Here is a 23293-nt window from a genome sequence, read left to right as displayed (position 1 = left end):
TTGAGTCGGATGCAAACAGGCTCCATTCCAGGTCGATTTCATATTTCTTTAAGCTAAAACTTCTTGATTTGTGATTGCATGAGGTTATTATTTATTCCCTGTCCATTCTCATGTTAGAGCTAACTCTTGCAAATGTGTCCTACAACTAAAGATTATTGTAAATGCACAGTGAGAAGACGATTTTCATCGCCAATATGTGTCCCGAATAGAACAGAATAAACAAGCAATGAGATGAGAATAATGCGTATTTGTGTCGCAAAACATATTCACGTACAGTTTTTAAGCTGAAATCATGTTCTCAAGATGAGCTTCTTTCAAGTTTAATCCCTTGCTTGAACGAACAGAACATGAATAATCTTTCGTATTCTATATGCTGGAGCGTATAGCTCCTTCTATAGTTTTTAAATATATTAGAATTTTTTGAAATAAAAAAAATGCTGATTTTTCCCTCCAGATAGAGAGTAATAACGAACAGAAAACTTGAAAACCATAACATGTAAAATAAATACCATATCTGTTAGATTGAACGCTCGTATGTATTGCCTTCTGCAGCGACTTCCCTTCGGGAGACTATATGGTCCATTGGATAAGCGGTACGTATAATACAGCTGAACGTCGTGGCAATCGACTGACATATCGGTGGGTGAAAAAAAATCTGTCTCAACCGGTAATGATGAAGATAGGAGTTGGTAAAGAGATCATTAACTCTATCGAAGAATCATCATTCCTCCACGTCGTTGCTTTCGGTTGTGGTGTTATTGTTTTCATTCGGCGTTTCGGTTGTTGTACTGCGAGAACGCAGCCAGCAATCCTCGTTATAAAGCAGCCTGCGGCATATTTTTCTAAATAAAGCCTACAAAGAAATGCTCACGGTTAGTACGGATGATTGAACTATAATTGTTGTACATAAAATATTTTTAACTTACAACTTCATCGGCCGGTGGTTGTGCTGAGACAAGTCCAATTAGAACAACTATAGGGAATGAAAAATAGTAATCAAATGTACGCTCTCATAAGGTAAACAGAGACAACTTACTGCCAAATGCAAAAAGAAATAGTTTTACTGGAAGCTTCATGCTTTTGTGTGTTGCTTCTACCAGAGTTTCAGAACATCTACCAAAGGAAGAAATGCTGTGATTTAAGGTATATAGTGAGAAGACTATTTGTTATAGAGATTGTTCACATTTTCGTTGGTTAAAGCGTGAAACATTGTTTTCTGATGTGTGTGTGTTTTTTTTTCTTATTTTACATCAGATGTTAACAAGCACTGTAATTAATTGCGTCTATGCGTTGATATTTATTGTCGTTTAAAGCGTCTGTGTACCAAAGGCTCGATGGTCCGGCGGTTAAGCGATCGGGCTGGCACATCGTAAGTCGTGGGATCGGAATGACACCACCTTTCCATGAGTCTTGTCGCATTAAATAGCAAACTTTTAATACCAATGCTTAAGTAAGCTCTTTAGAAATTAATTTAAAACATCATTATTGCTCTCTGGTAATCACTGCATTACTCTGGTAGCTATCACCATGATATATTTCTTTTAAACAGCTCCGTTGAGCAAGGATATTTGAAAGGTAAATTACACGCAAAGGAAAACAAAAGCTTTATTTTCTATAGAATTCGTGGTGTTTGTTGTTGGTTAATGTATTTCAACTCTAGCATCATTCAAGAACGGTGGTAGCGTCTGGGTTCGGGTAATGGGTAGGAACAGTTGTCCAGCAATCCTGCGTTAGTCCATGTCTGAGGCATAGCTTTTCATAGATCGGCTACAAGAGCAGCAAATGAAAAATGGTGCTATTTAGTATGAATAAATCGAATTCTTTTTTTAAGTTGTTTTGAATCTTCATTCTGCCTCCAGCTTCCGTGGCGATTAGACGTGTTTCGCTGTGGAGCGCCAAAAGGATCATTTGCGTACGGCAGATAGTGGTCATTGTCCTCGTGTGCGATTGCGTAATCAACGTGATTACCCGTATCGCACTAATCGGTGTCTCCGCCTTTCTCCGGCTTTCGCTCGGAGTTTGTGTTGATCGATCGTGTGGCGCCTAGCCCCGATCAACGTGTGTTCTTAGTGTTGTGAGTGTGTGTATCTGCCGATCGTTGCGATAAGCAAGCGTATCGACGCTGCATCGTCGCATCGATCGTGAACTGTCTTGTGTGTGTGTGAGTGTGTGTGCTCGTGCGCGCGTTTTGCTTATCGTGTATATCGGTAAGTTTGTCTTCCCCTACTTCCCCCGTTGTCTCCGGTCCTGTAATGGGGACCGACTTATCGGATTCGGAGAGGGAGATAGAGCCGAATGTGAAGCGTAAGCCTGGTCGCCCTAAGGCCGCTCCTGCCAATAAAAAAGTGGCACTAGAAGAGAGACCTTCTACCTCGAAGGCATTGTGTAGTGCCCCGCTGGCAAATAGTTTTTGTACCCCGCTGGCGAAAAATGATGATCAGCCATCTGAGCATCGAGCGCGTGCTTACCCGGTGTCGTGGGAGGGTAAGCCGCTAGTGTATTTTATGCCACGCACTAAACAGCTCGACGTGAGGACGATCGCGGCATCGTTATTTAAAAAGTACCCGGGCGTTGCCGATGTGTTTCGGATGCGCCCTAATAAGATCAGGGTCACCGCAAAGGACCGGGCTCAAGCCAATGTAATTGCGGCTGATCCAGATTATACGGAGCACTACCGGGTTTACATCCCTGGTAGTCTGGTTGAAGTGACCGGCGTGATTGAGGATTTTGATTACCCGGAGGAGGAAATTTTGAACTTTGGGGTGGGAGCTTTTCTCGCACCAGATACCCCAAAGGTAAAAGTTCTTGAGGTGAAAAAGCTTTTTAAGCTAGACCCATCAACAAAGGACGAAAAAAAATATATTCCGACCTCCTCTCTCCGGATCACGTTTGAGGGAACGGTACTTCCGCAGGCCCTCATCCTAGAAGGCCTCCGGATACCCATCAACCGGCCATACGTGCCAAGGGTGGCCACCTGTTCGAAGTGCAGCCGGATTGGACATGCTGATCCGTTCTGCACTCGCAAGATTTGCTGCGGAAAATGCAGAGGGGCTCACGCTACCGAGGAGTGCAAAGCCCCATCCCAAAAATGTTCGCATTGTCGGGAGGAGTGGCATGAGGTTGCATTGTGCCCAGTGTACCGGAAACTGCAAAGGGAGCAGACCAAAACGGTAGCCGAGCGGGCACGCGGCTCATACAGCGATGCTCTAAAGGGAGCAAACGCATCGAACCCCTTTGCAGTGCTGGATAACACGGCTGCAAATGGCGAGACCAATCCGACTGCACTGGAACAGGTGCCACCGAGATCGGTAAAAGCACTGAGAGTACCTTACAAAAAGGTACAACGGAAGGTCTTAAAGACGAAAAATAAACCATTGGCACCACAGCGCCTCGCTAAAGTTTCTCCTCCCGTCCCAAAACGTGACGCTGATCCCAAAACTCCCGCCCCCCAAATTGCCAGGAAGCAGCCCAAGAAGAAGCGATCACCTCGGGCCGAAGTTCCTTTGGAAAACCTAGCTTTTCCAACTGAGCCCAAGGGCTTCCCGAGGATCCCTACACCGTCCCTTTCCGAGATCCTAGAATCCCTCCTCTTGACCCTTAACCTCCCGCAGCATCTGCATATGATCGCAACTTGGGCCCTTCCTTTCCTGAAGGGGATGATCAAACAGTGGCTGGCTCAATGGCCATGCTTAAGTATGATGGTCCGTTTGGATGATTAATGGCTCCTACGGCTACTATCATACAGTGGAACTGTAGGAGTTTACTTGGCAAGCTAAACTCCTTTAAAGCGTTAGTGGGCGAACACAACTGCGATGTGTTTGCCCTCTGTGAAACTTGGCTATCGGATGAAATTAAATTAACCTTCCCGGGATATAACATAATCCGTGAAGATCGCGTTACTAGGGGTGGGGGGGTACTGATTGGTGTTCGAAAGAGTCACACTTTCACCAGAATACCCACCCCTAGACAAGAAATAATAGAAACTGTCGCAGTTCAGGCAAAACTGGGCGTTCTTCACGTGACAATTGCATCTATCTATATCCCCCCGATAGCCAATAATGAAAAGGAAAAAATTGAAAAGTTCAAAGAGGATCTTGGAAATTTAGCAGCGGTCTTGCCTGGACCGCTTTTGATCCTGGGAGACTTTAACTCTCATGGAATCGACTGGGGGTGCGATAAGGATGACATTCGCACTCCTATCATCCGAGATTTCTGCGACAGATTTGGGTTTTCGATTCTCAACTCAGGAGAGGCAACTAGGATGCAGACACCTCAAAGTAGGGCGAGTGCACTGGACCTGTCTCTATGTCCATCAGCAATGGCCCTGGATTTTAGTTGGAAGGTAATCCAGGACCCTATCGGCAGTGACCACTTGCCGATAGAAATTTCCTACATCAAGGGAGGATGTCCAGTAGAAGGAATCCCCGTTAAATGTGACTTAACGAGGAACATCGACTGGACGAGATACGGCGAATTAATAGCCGCTTCGCTTTCACTTGACTTGGAAGATTTGTCTCCTGTCAAGGAGTACGAAAAACTTGTTTCACTGATAAACAAGTGCGCCCTTGAGGCCCAAACAAGGCGTTCCCACCAAGCAAGGACATTTAAAAAACCTCCCACTCCTTGGTGGGACAAGGATTGCCAAGCGGCTTTCACCAAGAAGCGTGAGGCATTTAAAGCCTTCCGGGACACGGGCTCGAGGTCCTTATATGAAAAATATAAAGGACTGGAGAGAACGTGCAAAAACCTGTTGAAGGCGAAGAAAAAGGGTTATTGGCGTAGATACGTCAATAATCTAGACCCTACCACTTCACTTAATTCGCTTTGGAGAATGGCTAGAAGGATGCGAAACAGCAACAACATCAATGAGAGCGAAAGCTTTTCTGGCGAGTGGCTGTATGAATTTGCCCACAAGCTTTGCCCCGATTTCGTTCCTGCGCAAAGCTTTACACAACATGCGCCTGGTAGTGACCCTAGGATGGATTCACCGTTCACAATGGTAGAGCTATCACTTGCTCTCCTATCAAGCAAAAATTCCTCCCCGGGTCTGGATCAGATTAGTAGCAAATTGCTTCAAAATCTGCCCGACATAGGGAGGAAGCGTCTGTTAAGTATTTTCAACAATATGTTGGAGGTCAACAGCGTCCCGCAAGAGTGGAGAGAAGTGAAAGTTGTCACTATCTTGAAGCCTGGCAAACCGCCATCAAGACACGATTCGTATCGGCCAATATCGTTACTGTCGTGTCTGAGGAAACTCCTTGAAAGAATGATTCTTTTTCGGTTAGAAGAATGGTTGGAATCAAACAACCTTCTCTCGAATACCCAGTTTGGTTTTCGTAAAGCCAGGGGTACTAATGACTGCTTAGCCCTTCTGGTAACAGAAATAGAGCTTGCTCGTGCACGCAAGCAGAACATGGGATCTATTTTCCTGGATATACAGGGGGCTTTTGACTCAGTATCACCATACAAGCTGAGTCAAAAACTAGAAAATGTGGGGCTGGGTCCAAAGTTGAATAACTTTTTATTCAACCTTTTGTCGGAGAAAGCTATGAATTTCAACAATGGTCATGTGCAACTAAAGCGGACCAGTTTCCATGGACTAGCACAAGGGTCCTGCTTGAGCCCCCTGTTATACAACTTTTATGTTAGCGAAATAGATTCTTGTCTAGCACCAAACTGCAGCATTAGACAATTGGCTGACGACGGCGTCATATCTTTTGCAAGCAGGGACGCCGCCGAAATACAACTGGCTTTACAAACCACTTTGGATAACCTTTCCGAGTGGTCTGAAAACCTTGGTATCAAGTTCTCTGCAACGAAAACTGAGATGGTAGTCTTTTCTCCTTTTAGCGACACGACAAAAAACAGGGAGAAAAGACTATTTGACCCGAAAATTGATGTCTTTTTGTACGGTGAAAAGATATCAACTACCGACAATTTTCGATACCTTGGTGTTTGGTTCAATTCAAGGTTAAACTGGAGTACACACATCACCCATCTGGTGCAAAAATGCAGTAAAAGAATCAACTTTCTAAGGACAGTCACAGGATTCTGGTGGGGCGCACATCCATCAGACGTCCTGCGACTGTATAAGACAACGGTACTATCCGTGTTGGAATATGGAAGCATATGCTTCCATTGGGCATCCAACACGCATATCCTCAAACTAGAGAGGCTACAGTATCGTTGTCTTAGACTCGCACTAGGGAGCATGAAATCCACACATAACATGTCCCTAGAAGTGATGACCGGAGTGATGCCGCTAAAACTACGTTTTGAAATGCTGTCGCTTCGCCTTCTAGTCCGTTCTTCAGTATCAAATCCCTTGATCGAAGAAAATTTTAAAGCACTTCTAGAGACAGGTTCTAAGAGCAAAATCTTGAAGATCTATGAAGATTTTGCTGCCCTACAAGTGCATCCTAGCGCTCCACAGGCATTAAACCGTGCTGCCCTTCCTGAGACCTACAGTTCCCTTTTAACAACAGATTCCTCGTTGCACGAGGAAATAAAGACCATACCGAATGATCTTCGCCCGATGGTAGTTCCGGGCATTTTCAGGGATAAGTATGGCCATTTAGACCAAAGTAGCCAGTATTATACTGATGGATCATCCTCTAAGGAGGGCACCGGCTTCGGCGTTTTTAGTGAGTCCGCCGAAGCATTTTTCAAATTGCGGGAGCCGTGTAGTGTCTACACCGCAGAACTAGCCGCAATCTTGTACGCACTATTGATTATAGCAGCGAGACCTTCGGATCAGTACTTCATCTTTACAGATAGCCTTAGCGCTATTGAAGCACTAAGATCCCCGAAGGCTGTTAAGAGCCAGGATTTCCTTGTCATTAAAATCTTAGAATTGCTTGGCTCCATGTTCGACAAGGCGTTCAGGATTTCGCTAATTTGGGTACCTTCTCATTGTGGAATTCCCGGCAACGAGAAGGCAGACTCACTGGCCAAAACAGGCGTCCAACAAGGCGCATTTTACGACCGTCCGATCTCGGCCCGAGAGTTTCTTCGTCTACCACAGCAGCTTTTCCTGTCTCGCTGGCAGAGCATGTGGGAGGCGGATGATCTCGGGCGATTCCTTTTCTCGATCTCTCCGCAAGTGTCCCTGCGGCCTTGGTTCGGTGGGCTCTCTGTAGACCGGGCGTTCATACGCATGATGTCTCGACTTATGTCGAATCATTTCGCGTTGAACGCTCATCTGCAGCGTATAACTCTGGCTCAGACGAAGGTGTGTGGCTGCGGTGACGGATTTCACGATGTGGATCACCTTCTGTGGTCCTGCGTGGAGTTTGCAACCGCAAGACCCTCCTTGTTGGGCGCAGTCGAGGGCATCGGCAGACGACCGGGCACAGAAATTAGAGAAGTGTTGGCGACCAGAGACCTCGCATACATGAGGCTAATCTTTCGATTCGCCAGAGACAACGGTCTTATCCTTTGATTCCACATCCCCATTATCCTACCAAACCATATCCGCCATTCCTTTTTTGTTATTCGTTGTGTTGTCTTTGTCTTAAGTGTTAAGTGTTTTTTTGTAGTGCCACGGGTGATCCGTTGACAAAGCAACAGCATCCGGGGTCAAAGTCGGCACTGTCGTAAGAAGGGAGGCAGAATTTTCTGGAACAGTGTTCTTCATCTCTGTCTAGCCTTGATGGGGCGAGCCCGGCGTGGCTGGCGTTAGGTTCGGAGGTGGTCGGCGGGTTCAACCCCGTAATTAGCAGAGACCCTGCTGTTACGGGATGGAACTCGCCGATAGCTTCTGAGTTCGGTGCTGGCTTGATCGAGCTTGGGCTATCACTGCTGGGCAGTTTGAGGAACACTGTACGCAGGCAAATGTTTGTAATGTCCCGATTACTGTTTACTGTTTTCTTTTTGTTTTGTAACAGTCTAGATCCGCTACACGGAAGGATGTTCCGTTCCACACACCACACTACCACCAACACAGCAACAGAAAGCAATAGACCCGGACCAAATCATCAATACAACCTCCACAATAGACATGAACAACCACACTGCAATCTCCACACACCGACAACCGAGCATGCCCGGGATAAGGCAGAATAACAGGGAGGAAATGCCTTGTTAATATTTGTGAATTTGTAATCGTCAACACATGCGGTGTTGACAATACGGCGTCATGCCGTAATACTGGAATTATAAATAAATAAATAAAATTGTTTTGAATCTTACAATTTCATCTGCAGGCGGTTGTGCAGCAATAAGGCCGATAAAACCTACTAAAAAAATAAAGGAAATTTAAAAAGTGATCCTGCACTGGCTAGAACCTTTCGCTGAGGATACTTACCGATCATTGCAAAAAGGAAAACTTTTACCATAAACTCCATGATTGTTTTTTTGTGTTGCTTCTGGTAAGTAGACGCACGACAACTGAAGTAACCAAAAGCTACCGGCAAAGGTATTAGTTGCTGATTACTGAAAGCCATGGTGAATGCCAACCTATGTTGAACATGGATGTTATTTTTCGCAGAGCATGTTTGATTGTTTTATTATACACCTACACAACATGTGGATTTCCTATCATTTGGCACGGTTTTAGAAGAATTGGAAAAATAACGATTAGAAAGGTTTTTTAAAGGGGTTTTTAAGTCTTTAATTATTTGTTAATATTTTATTTAAAGTTTTAGACAGTCAGACAGTACTTTTGAGCGTAAAGTAGAGCGTTTTAACATTTACTTATTTGTCTTGAGCCTCTAGACTAAAGCATTATCTCTTCTTATCCATCAAATTGAATTAGATGTCCCTGTAAGGCAGGTGCACCACCAGCAGGCCTGCTAACAAACACTGATATACGCAGGAGTTTATGTCCACTCTGAATACCTATCGCGACGGACGAAGCTGGGATCGTACAGAACATTTATAGTTCCAGTACTCACATACGCCTCTGATACATGGACTCTGTCCAATGCTCAGAAGGATTTTTGGCTCTGTATGTGTGGAAGGACAATGGAGGAGCCGCTACACTGACGTGCTCAACGAACTGTACGATGATCTCACCATCGTGCAGCGAATTAGACTCGCCAGGCTCTGGTGGGCTGGTCACGTCACGAGAATCACACCGGACGTCCCAGCCCGTAAAGTCCTTTAAGGCCGTCCACAAGACGTCCAGAGGAGTCAGAACGGCCGGGATAACGGATTGGCAGACGACGGCGCTAAACCGTGAGCGATATCGAGGATTGTTGCAGCAGGCCAAGACTGCAAAGCGGTTGTAGCGCCTGATAAGTAAGTAATGCTGCTGTATGGTGAATACATTTTAGTTTGATAGCAACAAAGGAAAATTTTAATGCAAAAATTAACAAAAAACTCAATTGGCTTATGCAAATTTACAAATTATTTATTTTACTTTTCCATCGACTTAAAACAAAACTTTTATTTCAGTCAACTTATCAGCTCACTACTACCATCAGCAACCCTTCTTGGTGATTGTTGCAGTACTGGCTTACCGCAATGGTGGTTTCGCTAGAAATAGATGCATATGATTTGCCATAATAGTACGTTTTTCTTCGCTATGATAAAGGCCGTGTTACCTGTCTGCCAGCAATTCTTCGGTAGATTGTGCTCTAGGCACTGTCTCTCATAATCTCTCTGTAAGGGAAATTAGCAATTAAATGATCAAAATGTTCAACAATAAAAACTGGAGGCGAAAAAAAAAACAAACTTACAATTTTTGCTTCATCTTGGGCAGAAACCAATCCCATCAGAGCTATCCGGAAAGTGAAAATAGGAAAAATTTATTGCAAAACGTTAGACTACTGTAGCTACTTACCGATGAGTGCAAAAAGGAACACTTTCAGCAGGAACCTCATGATTGATTGATGTTGCGCGTAGATTGATCTCAGCCACACTGGTAAAGAAGCTTTGCTTCGGGAGCCTTTTTATATTGAAACGGTGCTGAAATGTTCGAATAAATTTTCTAGTTTTTTGCAATTAACATGGTACGCAAATAGTCATGCAATGTGTTGTGTTGCGTAAATGTAACAGAAAAACAATTAAAAAGTTGTTTTGTTTTAAGAACTAAGCAAAAATAAAAGTTGATGCCAGTAGTAAAAGGATAACAGAACACATTTGTCATCGGGTTCACACTTGAGTAAATTCACACAAAAATTCCTCTTTTTCTCATAAATGCACCGATGCTTAAATAAAAACTTTTATGTCATAAGAGCTGTTTAATAATAAAAGTATTAAGGTAATTACTTATATTAAAGTAAATACATTGCACCGGGTGGTAGATGCGATAGCGGCGCCGATCTTCACACGGCCGGGACCGGGACCTCAAATCTCATCTGGACCATTCTTCCATAGTGAGAATTGGCTATCATCCAACTACCCAGTATCAACGAGTCAAGCAGAAGGCATGACCTTAAGAGGTCGTTAGGCCAAGATTCTTTCTTGAATAGGAAGAAGAACCTTTACTTTAAAATTTGCTAACCTGTTTTGTTTTAAATTTACTGTTATTGTGGGCTCCTTTAAAAGCGTAGAAAGATGAATAAAAAATAAGAATTTAATGTTAGTTGAACTTCAAATAAGATTGTTCTTTGTGTTACTCGTTATTTGCATTGCTGGATTGATTGGATGCATTTCGTCATCTCCTGCTATTTCAATGTTTTAATATAAATATTTTCCCAAAAAGCAAATTATAAATGGTTGAATAAGCTCTTAGGGATTTACCGTAGTAATTATCGCTTCCTTTAACAGTGATTTAAGTGAGTAACCTAGTTGAGCATACGATCAATAGGCATCAAAACCAACTGTATGTAAGACTTTGTGTTTTTTTTCTTAAATTTTATTGAGTGATGTTTCAAAATCGTTATTCATGGAGCCGATGTCCTTGATTTGAGCAGCATGGTTTGAATAAAATTTTAACCATACCACCAAAACGGACACAAAATTCTACCATCCATAATCGTACATCCTGCTGGTGCCACTAAGACTGCCGCTGTCGTTACATCGATCAACGATGCTGCAAAGAAGAGAGGGGAAATTGTTTATATTTTGGAGAACTTAGGAAAAAACTGTGCAAATCTCTTACCAACTACTAAGAGTGTCAGAATAGCGAAAAGGAAAAGTTTCTCCATAGTGATGTTGTAACGCTCTGCCGCTGTTTGCATCAGGCAGGTGGATTGCTGTGCTCTGCTGATTTTATACTGATTGAGATTCTGGGGCTGATTGTGTACCTAATGACTTAATCCAATGTCTTGCATGTAAGTAGGTCCTGTGATTATAAACAATTTTAAAAATAACACATGTTAATCACAAAAGTTACAAGTCAAAAAGGGCATTTGAACGAATTTCTTTAGGCTGAAGTCACTGCTTACTCGCAAGGCGAATTTTCGAACGAGGGAGTTGCACTCTGTTTCTCCTACTCATGTACTTTCTGGTATGAAGCGCTCTCTATGAGAAATTTGTGGGACTTTTAGTCAAGGACGGGTTGGTTTAATTATTTAAACATATTTTTTTTACTTCTCTGAAGCTTAAAAGTAGCTTAGTGAGAACTCGTAATAAATGGAACTATCTGGTTAGGGTTGTTTGGGTGTTTGCTTAAGTGTATGTACATCAGTCATCTTCTACTATACACAAACTGATAGTCAACAAATAATTGAAGAGAAAAGGATTGATTTTGAACAATGAAGCTTTATTACACACTGAAGTGGTGTCATTCTACATTCACGACATCGGAATGAACTCCACCGCTTCCTGGTAGTAGGTTAACCCCACCAATAAAAATGCGGACATTACCATGTACCGTCCAAATTCGAACACATTTGTCTAGGAACTGCCATCCTCAGGCCAGCTGTAGTTACGTCGACGAGGGTCGCTGCGAATGACAAATTGGATTGAAGTTTTAAAGTTGGATTCATATGAAAGTTGCTGGGCCTTGTATGCTATAAAAATATAGTAATTTCAGACTATTCGCTGTCCAGCTATTGGATTGCTGTTGATGTCATCAAATTGTTAGAAGTATCGTATATCAAAAGTCATTGGGTTTAAAATGAAATATTCATAGCTAAAATCAGATGGTAAACCGTGCTATCCTACAGGTGTAGCTTTAGTGTGCCCCACTTACCAACTACTAAGAGAGTTAAAATCGTAAACAAGAACAACTTCTCCATGGCGGTGCTGTTATGGCTTGAAACTTGATGCGAGTCGGAGTGTTGTGTAAGTTAATTGCGCACTTTATACTGCTCGAGTATCAGCCATGAATGCGTCACTAATAACTCCATCAAGGGTGTGACTTGTTAGCATCCCCTTGCTTTGTACTCAATTTTTATAGCATTTTTATAGCACAAGCTGTACATGTGCTAGTACTATACTAAGCTTAACGGAACACTTGTCTGTTTATGGTTCGTTTTGCTCATAAGGATTGAGCTAAATTATATATTTTTTATTTATATTACTAAGACCATTCCAAATGTTTCTAAACGTATATTTGAGAGTAGAATGATGATTGAATTTGATTGCTTGTTCTTTATTAGAATGCTTCCTTATTGCTTCTCATGCATGGAAGCATTTTTTTAGCTGGTTTTATATGAAAATTGTTACTAGTAGATGATACCGGCGGGATTCTAGCCATCGATACTTCTGGAATGATAGCTCCAGAACGATACAGATTCATCAGATGATGACTGATGCAAGTGTCTTTCATGCTAATGCTCTGAATGCTCTTGTTTCAACTAGGGAACGTGTTAACATATCTTGTTCGGGTAACATTTCAATCTCTAAACCTCCAAGGGAACGGCCAACACTCCGAGGCAATACATAAATCAGAATCGGTTGAAGCTTCTGTGGCAGGATCAGCTCTTGCATGAGTGACAGTATTTTGCTGATCTATTTTATTTAAGCAACATTCTACGGTAAGTGATCATCTTCGTGACATTCTTCGCCCACACAGATAGGACGCTCGGTTGTAAGTTCGAGAGGAGGAAATGTTGTAGATGGAGCATAAGCTCTTACGTGAGCGATAGCTGGAAAGTAAGATTAATAAGGAGTTTATTATGAAATTGTGATTAGGTGACTATAGATAAAATTTCGTAATCCGTGCTTACCAGCTATAATGAGCGCTAGAAGAGTAAGGTACAAAAGTTTTCCCATGATTTTGGATGCCATCTCCGTTGCTTGTTTCGATTTGTCTGGCAGCAGTGCTGAGCTTTGAAGGTTATATGTACTGTTATATAGTATGTACAAAGTATTATGCATAGAAAATTGTGTAAGCGTGACTTAGTAGACTTAGTCAAGGGTTGCACCAACCTACGGTACAAAAAAGGTCCAATAATAATACTACTTTACATTCAGTTAATGTCGTTACTTGTTATAAATAGTAGTTTTATAATACTTTTTAATTAAAATAAACTGTCAACAAATATTGATTTTTTCTATTGTCTATTTTCAATACTTTTTCCTCTTTGTCTCTGCAATTGCTATGCCGTCTTGGAATGCCACTACTGATTTTCCTAGACTTGATGGTACCCGTAGCTGGATAGTCAGTCCTGCACACGAGGAGACGACTGGGACGGGATTCTGTACCTGGTCCTGTCATTGGTAGACAATAATTACTGAATCTAACTTACTTTTTTTCCGATACTTATTATTTTTTCACAAATTATATCAATGCCTCATAACCGAAAAAGTTCAAGAATCAGAGAGATCAAGATCAATAAATCAACCAGCTGGTGTACCAGGAAGAGATTCTTTATCTCTTCTTTCAAATTGAACTAAGCAATAAATAATCAAAAACTTGCAGTACTTTATGCTTTGATTGTGTTTATTTCTATATGAAACAGCATGCTGTTCATTTCCAAAATTGAACAACGCTCAATAGCCCTTCCACTCGGCTAGCCAAACCAATGGACCGGTTGTGCACGGTATTCCATCGCGCTCCGAATGCGTCTCAACAGCCTGGGCGGATAAGTGGTGTATTGTGGTGCAGCCGAAACTACCACAAAGGAAGCTATTACGAAAGAAAAACGTGGTATGAGTTAAAGTAATTCGAATGTTTTGTTAGTAGTTGGACTTGCCTGCTACAATCAGCACTAGAACCGTAAGGAAGATAAGTTTATGTGAGGTTGCCATCGTTGTTGAGATTGTCGAAACACAGAGCACCGTGTGGGAAGTGAGTTGGGAGTTTTATAGTGCTTCAGGTCCTATGACGAATTTGGGAACGTAACTTGGTATGTAAAGTTTACTTGTGTAGAATGTAAAAATTAGGGTTAAAGTTGGGTAGTTGATAATAGGAACATGTTGAGTTGTAGTATATAATAAGCATGCAAAACTAGTAGTTTTAAGGCAGCTACTCCTGAGCAAAACTAATTATTTATGAGGACCCTTAAGAGATTCTCATAGATTTTTCAGTAATTTACATTTTTATTATTTAGTATCAAAAAGTGTTATATGTTATAATGCTTAAGCAATGCCATAAGTGTATGTGTCACTAGGAAAATAGTGAAATTTTTATTTGGTTTTCGTTATGAATACTTAGTAAACTATAACTGCAACAACACATCCCACTACTGCACCTATCCCACGGTGGAGGCTATCTTATAGCACTATAAGTACTTAAATATTTTATAATTGCATTTTTTTTACTACTGCTTCAACTATTCGATTAATTATAATTATAAAGAAATGATTTTTTTACAAAGCCTTATTTTTAATATTTTGGGATACTTGTATTTTCTTTCAACTCCAATCAATCAATCAGCTATTCGATGCAATCGAAAGGTCGTAATGCAAGAAAAGTTGGATTATAGATTCACCAGAGAATAGGCAAACCGATTAAAAAGATTCAATGCTTCAGAAGTGTTCTACGAGGATTAGCTCCTATATTCTGAGCACTTAAGTTAGAAGTTCTATAGCCATCTGCTGTATCAGATTCTAAAGTCTATGTTTTCGTTTAAACTGAGATAAAATACGGGGTTCATAGACTATCCTGCTATGGGTAAAATCAAGTCACAGAAAGCTAGAAATGACAGGCCGAGACCTTCAGCGGTTGTAGTGCTTAAGAAGAAGAAGAAAATAATAAAAATCGAAATGTTTTCTTCAGGATCAGCATTTATTCCATTTGTTTCGATGATCTTATGAAAAATGAACCCGCATCAACCATGGCCCGGCTAACCAACCCAGGGAGTCGAAATGAACTGTCCAGGGTAGTTCATCGCGTTCCGAATGTGTCTCATCAGCCTGGGCGGATAAGTTGTGTATTGTGGAGCGGCAGAAACTACCACAAGAGAGGCTGTTGGAAGAAAGAGAGTAAATTTGATTAATCCTTTCTAGTTAAAGTATAGTGTCTGTTATGGGACTTGCCTGCTACAATCAGCACGAGAACCGTAAGGAAGAAAAGTTTATGTGAGAATGCCATTGTGGTTTGTCGTAGAACACAGCGCACCGAATGAATGTGAGTGGCGAGTTTTATAGGCCATCAGGTCCCGAGGTGAATTCTGAAACAATTGGTTCTGATATTAACTTAACATATATAGCATGTAGTGATTCGAGTTGAAGCTGTGTACCTGATAAATTGAACATAATACAAGCATATAAGTGTATGAAAAGCAATACTTTCCGATTGAAAGGCATTCGTGATTTGTAGCCAATAGCCATGAGCTAGACTTCTGATTTGGTACTTATGGTAGAAAAGTATAGCGTTGGTAATTTACGCACCATTAATTGAGCTATATACTTTTTTTCTGTCTTTTTGGCCTAACGACATTAAGGTCATTGCTGCCATTTCTGGCTTACGAGACGTAATGATATCACGTAGTTGGATAGTCAGTCCTCAAAACTGGGGAACGGTGTGGAAGGGATTTGAACCCAGGTCCTACTATGTGTAGACCGGCGCCGTTGTTATCTCTTCCTCCGAGCTATCCACCTGAAATCGTCTCAGGAATTGTCTAGATATCCGAGAATTAGACAGATCTAATCATCCTGGAGAGAGCCAAGAGGTCCTGGAGAACTTTTGTCATTGGATTAGAGCATGACTCCTTCCCCGATAAGTGTTTGAGGTATTGTTCCTTATTTAAAGATTTCTGTTTAACCTGGTCTTCGATTAGCCATCTGACGAAGTTGTTACAATAAATAAGCCAATAAATTGGTTTTATCTATCCCTTTTAAATTTAATTTTTAACTCAACCTTAATGTGAGGTTGACTCAATGACTCCATTGCTTGGTTATCTTTTCATCGTTCATTTATTGACCTGTTTGTCATACTATGTTCCTTTAGTTCTTTCGGTATGGTAACTGTTATGTACGGTGTCAAGACTTGAAATTAGATTTCATTGCACCTGTCTGTAAACATTAACCCTTCGTCTGCTTTTCAGTCTGTTGGACTTGCTGTTCTGGAACTTGTTCGACCTGAGCACGTGGAGATTTCGTATCCGGGGGAGAGCCTTTCATCTGCGCACTCGGAGGTCCTTGTGGAGACTTCGTCTCTGGGACACCTTTGATCTGCGCACTCGGAGGTCCTTGTGGAACCTTCGCTTCCGGGGGAGAGTCTTTGATCGGCGGACTTGGAGGTCCTTGTGGAGACTTCGTCTCTGGGACGCCTTTGACCTGTGTCTGTGGGGTTTTCGTGCCTGGAACGCCTTCGATCTCAGCTCGTGGCGATTTAGGTTCCGGTGGAGTTTTGATCTTTTCGCTCGCGGGTCCCTGTGGAGATTTCGTCTCTGGGACACCTTTAACCTGGGCACTCGGTGGTCCTTGTGGATATTTCGTCTCTGGAGGAGATTTAATCTTTTCACTCGCAGGTCCTTGAGGAGTTTTAGTATCCGGAACTTGACCTTTGACCTGTGTCTGTGGGGTTTTCGTGCCTGGAACGCCTTCAATCTCGGCTCGAGGAGATTTCGGTTCTGGGGAAGTTTTAATCTTTTCACTCGAAGGTCCTTGAGGCGTTTTAGTTTCCGCTTGTTTTACAGGAGATTTAGTGCTTGGCACCTCTTGGGCATGTGGAGCTTTAGTCTGAGGAACGTGCTGTGGGGGTTGCTTATCCTTTGCCGGTTCACCGGGTGGAGTGGTCGGTTCTTGCTTTGCTGCTGGAACTTTGACGGGTGTCGGTTCGGGTTGCTGCTGTTGAACGGCTTGCTCTAGGGGAAACTCTTCTGCTGCTGCCTGCCTGGCAGGGAGATGGACAAGCTTTACTTCCTGAGTTTGCTGTGAGTCTTGCCGTTTCGCGAGCAGTCTTGCACTAGCTGTAAATGGAAAAAAGATTGATAAGATTGTGAAGTTTTCTTTGGTGTGAGTAGATCATGAGTTTGGAGATACGATAAGGTTACCTATTGCCACTAGGCAAAGCAAAACTATCGAACGCTTCATGGTTGCCAGAATTCTAGACCGGATACTATCAAAACCCTTTAGCCCTGAGCAATGTGGTTAGGCGAATTGCCGCTTTTATAGCTCATTTAGCATGCAATTTGTGGACAAATTGATTTGGCACGTTAGTTTTGTGTACGAAGGAAAATTAATTGCTAACTTACTCTACACGATACTGGTAGTTGTTGTGTTGTCGTTATTGAACCTAACTGTGGTTAATTTAGATCATTACTAAAGGCAACTGTGCATGATACGACCAATATTGCAATACACTGTGCATAATTGAGATTGATGGGATAAAATGTACACGTATGAATGTACTTAGCTGATTGTAAGTTCAGTTCCTAACCCTTGCTTAACGGGCCTTGTACCTGGAGCTCAGCTCTGTAATGCTATATGACTCACAGATTTTAGCCGTTGCGGGCTGGAAGATGTGTGGCCTTTCTTACGACTTGCAAAGTCCAAAGAGGTCCAAACGAGGCCTGAGCAATATTATCATTTTAGTAGTTTCTTCTAATGTTCTAGCTCTTATTAAGTTATTTAGACCTTAACTCTCCGCAGGCTTTGTGGTCTTCTAATAGGAATGGCAGTTTCTTTGATAACGTCTGGATAACAAAAATACGTAGTCTCAATTGTCGAGTCCTCTCAAATCTGTCCTCGACTCCTTAGACTGAGCAGAATTCTAAATATAGATTAATGAGCATCACACCGAAAGTATAATAATGCCATAAACACACATCTCATTTGAAGTAATGTTATTGTGACAGCTGTCAATACTTAGGGCTTTAAATAACCCGTAGCTGTCAAAATTGTAATAACGTGAGAAAAGAATACATTTGAATGGGATAGATTTATTAACTGAGGGAAAGTTTGATATCGTTCCACCCAATTTGTTTCTCAATCAGAACAGATTCTTCACTAATAATATTTAAAGAGCTCAGTTATGTTCAGCAAAGGTAGAAACGGTTGGTTTGGTGTTGTTTTTATTGCATTTCACGAGTAGCTTCAGTTATACATAGACACAAGTGACGAAAATAATAGTCCTTGTGCTTCGCAGAACTGGAACTCGACCAGATCTTATCCGTAATGGATTTCTGTTCGTATTGCGTGCTCCCTGGAACGTACGGACGATGGAAGTTGACCGCGCGCACCATTAAGCTAAAATTTGAACAATCATCCACGTACATTGTGCCTGCTGATCGAAGGTTGATTATTGCTCGTTGATCGCATTACGTACGACGCGCTTTCCGCTGTTCGAGTTTGGCCAACACTTTCCATACAATCCACAGTCTTGTTGCCTCAGGTATCTAGGGGGACGTCTAGTTTCCATTGCCCCAACCGATGCCATGAAAACGCAAGCTATTTGATGGAGGAAGAGCTCGTATTAACAAATATCTCACCATCCGGTAGGCTTATTGGGTTGTAGAAACTTACCAATTGCGATTAGCAGGACTGCGATGAACTTCATGCTGACGTTTTGTTTCGTGCGGTTGGAGGTATCAACACCCAAAACTTCTGTGAACATTGGATTGTTGAGGTAGACTTTTATACTGTTTTCCCTGGGCCAAAGTGCTGCCTTGTTTCGATTTTCCATCGTGATTGTTACGTTTTATTGTGCTTGTATGTACAAATTGGTAGGACATGAGTTTGTTGTACGTATGGAAAAAAATAGTTGCAATCTTTAGTTGCGTACAATACCTTTATCACTGCTATCAACCTTGAGTCGCAAGAAACATGGTTTTATGTAGCTTAGTTAGTCAAACATGTGACTCAACCGATAACATTTTATGGGATCTAACTGCAGTGTTAGCGGTTGGTAAGGCGTTGGATGCATGCTCTAAGATATACATCTTTTCATCAACGTTACGAGGAGACTCGTTCGAAGACATCGTTTCAGGATTGTCTAAAAAAATTCGATGAGATGTTATTTATCTTCGATTGTTCGATTCTTCTCAAGAGATCTCTTTGAAACCTGATCGCTGACATCGTTCCACCTAAATCATTTAATGAAAATCTTAGTTTCTTCTAAGGACTTAGGATTTGCCATTCAGAGTTAAACATTGAAGTCTGCGAGATGTGTAAGACCAGTCTTCTTTATTATTCCTTACATTTGCTGAGTATTTGTCCACATTCTCAAGGATTGAATGACTAGCCGTTAAGTATTTCCATGTTAGCAGGCATAATATGACATCAAACTAGGGATGGGTGCTCCGGTTCGGAATCACGATTCCGATCCGATCCAGCATATAAATGAGTCCCATCCGATCCGAAAAAACGATTCCGACCAGTTCCGGAATCGTTTTGATTCCGGACTCGTTTTGATTCCGTAATCGTTTTGATTCCGTAATCGTTTTGATTCCGGAATCGTTTTGGTTCCGGACTCGTTTTGATTCCGGAATCATTTTTATTCCGGAGTCGTTTTGGTTCCGGACTCGTTTTGGTTCCGGACTCGTTTTGGTTCCAGACTCGTTTGTTATTCCGCGCTCCGGATTCCCGTTCTGCTGCAAATATATGTGTCGTGCACACTGTTCTGCGTTATCTCCTCTCTTCTTTGTCTTTGCCAGACGGTTGCTTGGTGGTATAATTTGCGGGTAGAATTTTTGAGGCGACGGAGATTTCCTCTTCTTTTTTTACTTTCGCTTACTGTGTTTCTTTTTCCTTTAATAGCGGCTGCTTACTCGTCGTTGGTTTTGCACATCTTCTTTTTCTATTCTTGCTCGGTAAACATTACGGTAAACGGTAACGAATCAAAACAATTCCGGAATCAAAACGATTCCGGAACCAAAAACGAGTCCGGAGTTTGTTTTGATGCTGTTTTTTTTACTTGATTCTCAAATTGATTTTTGATACATCAGTTTTTACTGATTTAATGTGAAGAGGTGAAAACATGGGCTGATAATGATTTTTCAGATTTGGTAATGCCAGCAATATCTTATCCATTATGCGAAATGGTGCATTTTCGCTTACCTCACAGGTCATACGGCTCATACGGGTCATACGTGTTCAGTATGTTTCCTGCCACAGGGTGCGGTACCGGTCTTCTTATGGCAAAATCTTCATATGGCTTTGCATATACAGCCCCAAACCAGCCCTGCACCAAACCCATCCCCCCCCCCCCCCCCCCCCCTAGATAAAAAAAACCGGAGCGCGGAATAATGATCCGGACTCGACTCCGGCGGCGGAGCGCTCCGGGCAGATCCGATCCGGTAAATGGTCGGATCTGCCCATCCTTACATCAAACATAACAGTTTGACACCCGACGTCGTAGTTACTCGACGTCGTTTTATTTCAAATTTGAGACAGAGTGCTTCACAGTCACTGATCTCAGCTTCTAGATCTGAGTTACAACAAGGGTGAATTCGAATTGAGTGCTGGGACCTAGTCTTAGATCCTTGGATGAGCTGTTCTTTCTTGCCTTGCTCCTCATACAATAGAATCTTGGCATTAGAATCCTCTAGTATTACAATCTTCATAGAAGTTCGCCTGAAATGTCTAGCTTTCTTGGCTTAAATTTACCCTCAGATAGATAGTAGATAGTCAGTTCTGCGTAGATCCGATTTCTCAGTGGCAGTTTCTCTTTAAGGCAGGCAGATAGATTGAGCATTATGGAGTAAATTGCATTAAAAGTCAAGAAATTTATTGCATTATCTTGAGATTTCGGGAGGCATCGGCAATTTATAATCTACATGCTAAACCCTTCCATCAGCGACTGTTCCTTTGCTTGTCGATCCTATTGGTCCTATGGAGAATACGTTCCGGTAAATCGTGTAGCTTACTGCGAACGTTCCATTTCCGGTTGTCGTTGCTATCGCCTGCTTATTTTCCTTAACCCATTTGTTCCTTTGTCAGCTGTTCCTGCTCACGTTCCAGATACCTTCCGTACCGCTTGAATTCTTTTCGTTCCAGCTCAATCTCCATCACCCGGGCGAAGTGTTTCAGTAGCTGTACGAGCTTCTCGGCCAGCTCCTGTCGCTTCTCTTTTTCTTCGTCCGGAACAAATCCTCGCTTTAGCAGCTCCTGACGTCTGCGATCCTTCAAGAGCTGTTCCTGCACTTTTCTGCCCTCCTGCTTTTTTGTCTCTTCTTGCATTTTATGTTTCAAATGTCTTCCGAACTGTTTCCATTCTTCTATACCCAGCTGGATCTTCACCTCTTGTTCTTGTTGTTGTTGTTGTTGTTGTTGTTGTTGTTGTTGTTGATCCTGCTGATCCGGGTGTTGCTGCTGATCCTTCTGCCTAAGGTGTTGGTGATCTGGATGGTCCGGTTCGTCCGGATCGTGCTGATCCTGCTGCCTAAGGTTTTCCTGTTTCGAGTGATGTTGCTGATCTGGATGGTCCGGCTCGTCCGGATCGTGCTGACCCTGCTGCCTAAGATCTTTCTGTTGCTGGTGATGTTGCTGATCTTGCTGCTTCTGGTTGTGTTTCTGCTCGTGTTGCTGCTGTTGCAGTTGCTGCTGCTGTTCCAGCCACTTTTGCTGCTGCTGGTCCTGCACCTTCCACTGCTCCTGCCATTGCTTCAGCCAGATGTTATACCACTGCGGGAGTTGTTCATCCTGATCTACTTCCGGTATTTGCTGATCATCCCATTGACCATCACCATCATCTCCGTCGACATCAGCTTTTGGCACATCCTGTGGAACATCATCACCATCATCATCTACGTCGCCATAGTAGTCAGGATACTTGATACCCCATGGATCATCACCATCGCTGCCGCCGTAATCGCCATCAGGATACTTCAAATCCCCTTGATCATCACCATAATCGCCATCAGGATACTGCACACCACCATAATCGCCATCAGGATTCTTCACATCCGATTGAATATCACCATCGTCGCCGCCGTCAACAGGAATCGGCACGTCCGGTAGTAGTGGTATTTGCTGGGCTTGTTTGGCCTCTTCCTTCTGCACATGTTTGACAAACCGCTCATACTCTCTCGCCTCCATTTGAATCTGCATCTCTTTCGCGATATGTTTGAGCTGCTGTACTAGCTGCTCTTCGTGTTGCTGTTTTTGCTCGTTCTGCACTCGCTGAAGAGTGTCATGATCTTTCAATTCTCGGCTTCGCAAGTCTTTCAGATTCTTTTGCTGCTGCTGTCGGCCTATTTGCTTCTCCTGTTCTTCGGCTATTTCACCCTTCAGATAGTCTCTGAACTTTCGGACTCGATTTTTTTCCTCCTCAAGCCGTTCCTCGTTTAGGGCTTGCTTTTCTTCGGGCGTTAGTCGCTGCTGATGATCTTGCTGTGGCAATTTTTGTCCTTGTTGTTGGTCTTTCGTAAAACCATCATCGCGCATCATCCGCAAGCTACCACCCGCGACTGGCGTTTGCTTTTGTTCGGGAATCGTTTGCGGCGCCTGTGTTGATTGATCTTGTGGGGTCTGATCTTTGTGGAAGAGATGGTTAAACCAGCTTCGCACATGGGCAACATCACCGCTTACTGTCGGGAAAGAAGATGTGAATTGCGAAGGAAAATATTAAGCAACGATCACGCTAGTGTTCAGTGTTCAGTCAGTGCGTACTTACCGATTGCCACCAGGCAGAGCAGAACTATGAAGGACTTCATGTCTTCCACTGGTTTGTGTGAAGAGAACACACCAGCACACTGTACTGCAAACGATTTCGCCTAGGATTTATATAGTAGTTCAGGGTAGCGTTAATATGAATGAATTTCTTACGGTGGTTGTAGCGCCAGTTTGCAACGAAGGTCGTGTTGTAAGGTTAGGAATGATGTTAACATAGGTTTCAAAATTATATGCTTGTTGTTCATCTTGTAACTGATAACACCTACTTGTAGAATGTGAAAAACATGCTGTAAGTTTTTTAAAACAACGAGTAATTGTGTGTTGGAAAATCGTTACTAGAAAGGATATATAGGACTCAAGTCACAATCTGTGGTTGGATTGTTTTTATAGTAAGGCAGTATTTGATAGCGCAACAGGTAAGATTAGAGGTCAAGTGAAGTGATTGCAATAGGCGATC

General features: G+C 42.5%; 2 protein-coding genes and 4 long non-coding RNA genes across 8 annotated transcripts; all 6 read right to left on the bottom strand.

The window, feature by feature from the left end:
• Positions 1-1591: 1591 nt before the first annotated feature.
• On the bottom strand, positions 1592-8334 carry LOC118510825. The gene is made up of 3 exons (XR_004906073.1): positions 8306-8334; positions 8191-8237; positions 1592-1767 (listed from the first exon to the last, which is right to left on the bottom strand). It is a non-coding gene; the product is annotated as an uncharacterized LOC118510825 (long non-coding RNA).
• Positions 8335-9352: 1018 nt separating this feature from the next.
• LOC118510824 lies at positions 9353-9864 on the bottom strand. 2 transcript variants are annotated; one of them, XR_004906071.1, is made up of 4 exons: positions 9785-9864; positions 9681-9721; positions 9546-9603; positions 9353-9477 (listed from the first exon to the last, which is right to left on the bottom strand). It is a non-coding gene; the product is annotated as an uncharacterized LOC118510824 (long non-coding RNA). The 2 variants fall into 2 exon arrangements; XR_004906072.1 differs by lacking the exon at positions 9681-9721 and having other exon boundaries at positions 9785-9856.
• A 915-nt stretch (positions 9865-10779) lies between these two features.
• On the bottom strand, positions 10780-11159 carry LOC118510823. The gene is made up of 2 exons (XR_004906070.1): positions 11048-11159; positions 10780-10978 (listed from the first exon to the last, which is right to left on the bottom strand). It is a non-coding gene; the product is annotated as an uncharacterized LOC118510823 (long non-coding RNA).
• Positions 11160-12796: 1637 nt separating this feature from the next.
• On the bottom strand, positions 12797-13178 carry LOC118510822. The gene is made up of 2 exons (XR_004906069.1): positions 13062-13178; positions 12797-12980 (listed from the first exon to the last, which is right to left on the bottom strand). It is a non-coding gene; the product is annotated as an uncharacterized LOC118510822 (long non-coding RNA).
• Positions 13179-16175: 2997 nt separating this feature from the next.
• Positions 16176-17508, bottom strand: LOC118510821 (proline-rich protein 2-like). Of its 2 annotated transcripts, XM_036053146.1 has the most exons (3): positions 17277-17383; positions 16446-17192; positions 16176-16394 (listed from the first exon to the last, which is right to left on the bottom strand). In XM_036053146.1, the coding sequence occupies exons 1-3, from the start codon at positions 17314-17316 to the stop codon at positions 16303-16305; spliced, it is 879 nt and encodes a 292-aa protein (XP_035909039.1). In that variant the 5' UTR covers positions 17317-17383; the 3' UTR covers positions 16176-16302. The 2 variants fall into 2 exon arrangements, with proteins under 2 accessions (XP_035909039.1, XP_035909038.1); XM_036053145.1 differs by having other exon boundaries at positions 16176-17192; positions 17277-17508.
• Positions 17509-20916: 3408 nt separating this feature from the next.
• LOC118510820 (GATA zinc finger domain-containing protein 10-like) lies at positions 20917-22936 on the bottom strand. The gene is made up of 2 exons (XM_036053143.1): positions 22838-22936; positions 20917-22751 (listed from the first exon to the last, which is right to left on the bottom strand). The coding sequence occupies exons 1-2, from the start codon at positions 22875-22877 to the stop codon at positions 21139-21141; spliced, it is 1653 nt and encodes a 550-aa protein (XP_035909036.1). The 5' UTR covers positions 22878-22936; the 3' UTR covers positions 20917-21138.
• Between the last annotated feature and the right edge of the window lie 357 nt (positions 22937-23293).

This window comes from Anopheles stephensi, chromosome 3 (assembly GCF_013141755.1).
Source record: "Anopheles stephensi strain Indian chromosome 3, UCI_ANSTEP_V1.0, whole genome shotgun sequence".
NCBI lineage: Eukaryota > Metazoa > Arthropoda > Insecta > Diptera > Culicidae > Anopheles > Anopheles stephensi.
Note: the sequence above shows the minus strand (reverse complement) of the source record. Positions and strands in the feature narration are given on the sequence as shown.

What these genes read in the sequence shown, in the direction of transcription:
- LOC118510820 (XM_036053143.1), bottom strand. Translation starts at nt 22,877, where the DNA reads ATGAAGTCCTTCATAGTTCTGCTCTGCCTGGTGGCAATCG. An exon ending in GCTCTGCCTGGTGGCAATCG is followed by an intron (nt 22,752 to 22,837) that starts GTAAGTACGCAC and finishes CTTTCCCGACAG; the next exon opens with TAAGCGGTGATGTTGCCCAT.
- LOC118510821 (XM_036053145.1), bottom strand. Translation starts at nt 17,316, where the DNA reads ATGAAGCGTTCGATAGTTTTGCTTTGCCTAGTGGCAATAG. An exon ending in GCTTTGCCTAGTGGCAATAG is followed by an intron (nt 17,193 to 17,276) that starts GTAACCTTATCG and finishes TTCCATTTACAG; the next exon opens with CTAGTGCAAGACTGCTCGCG.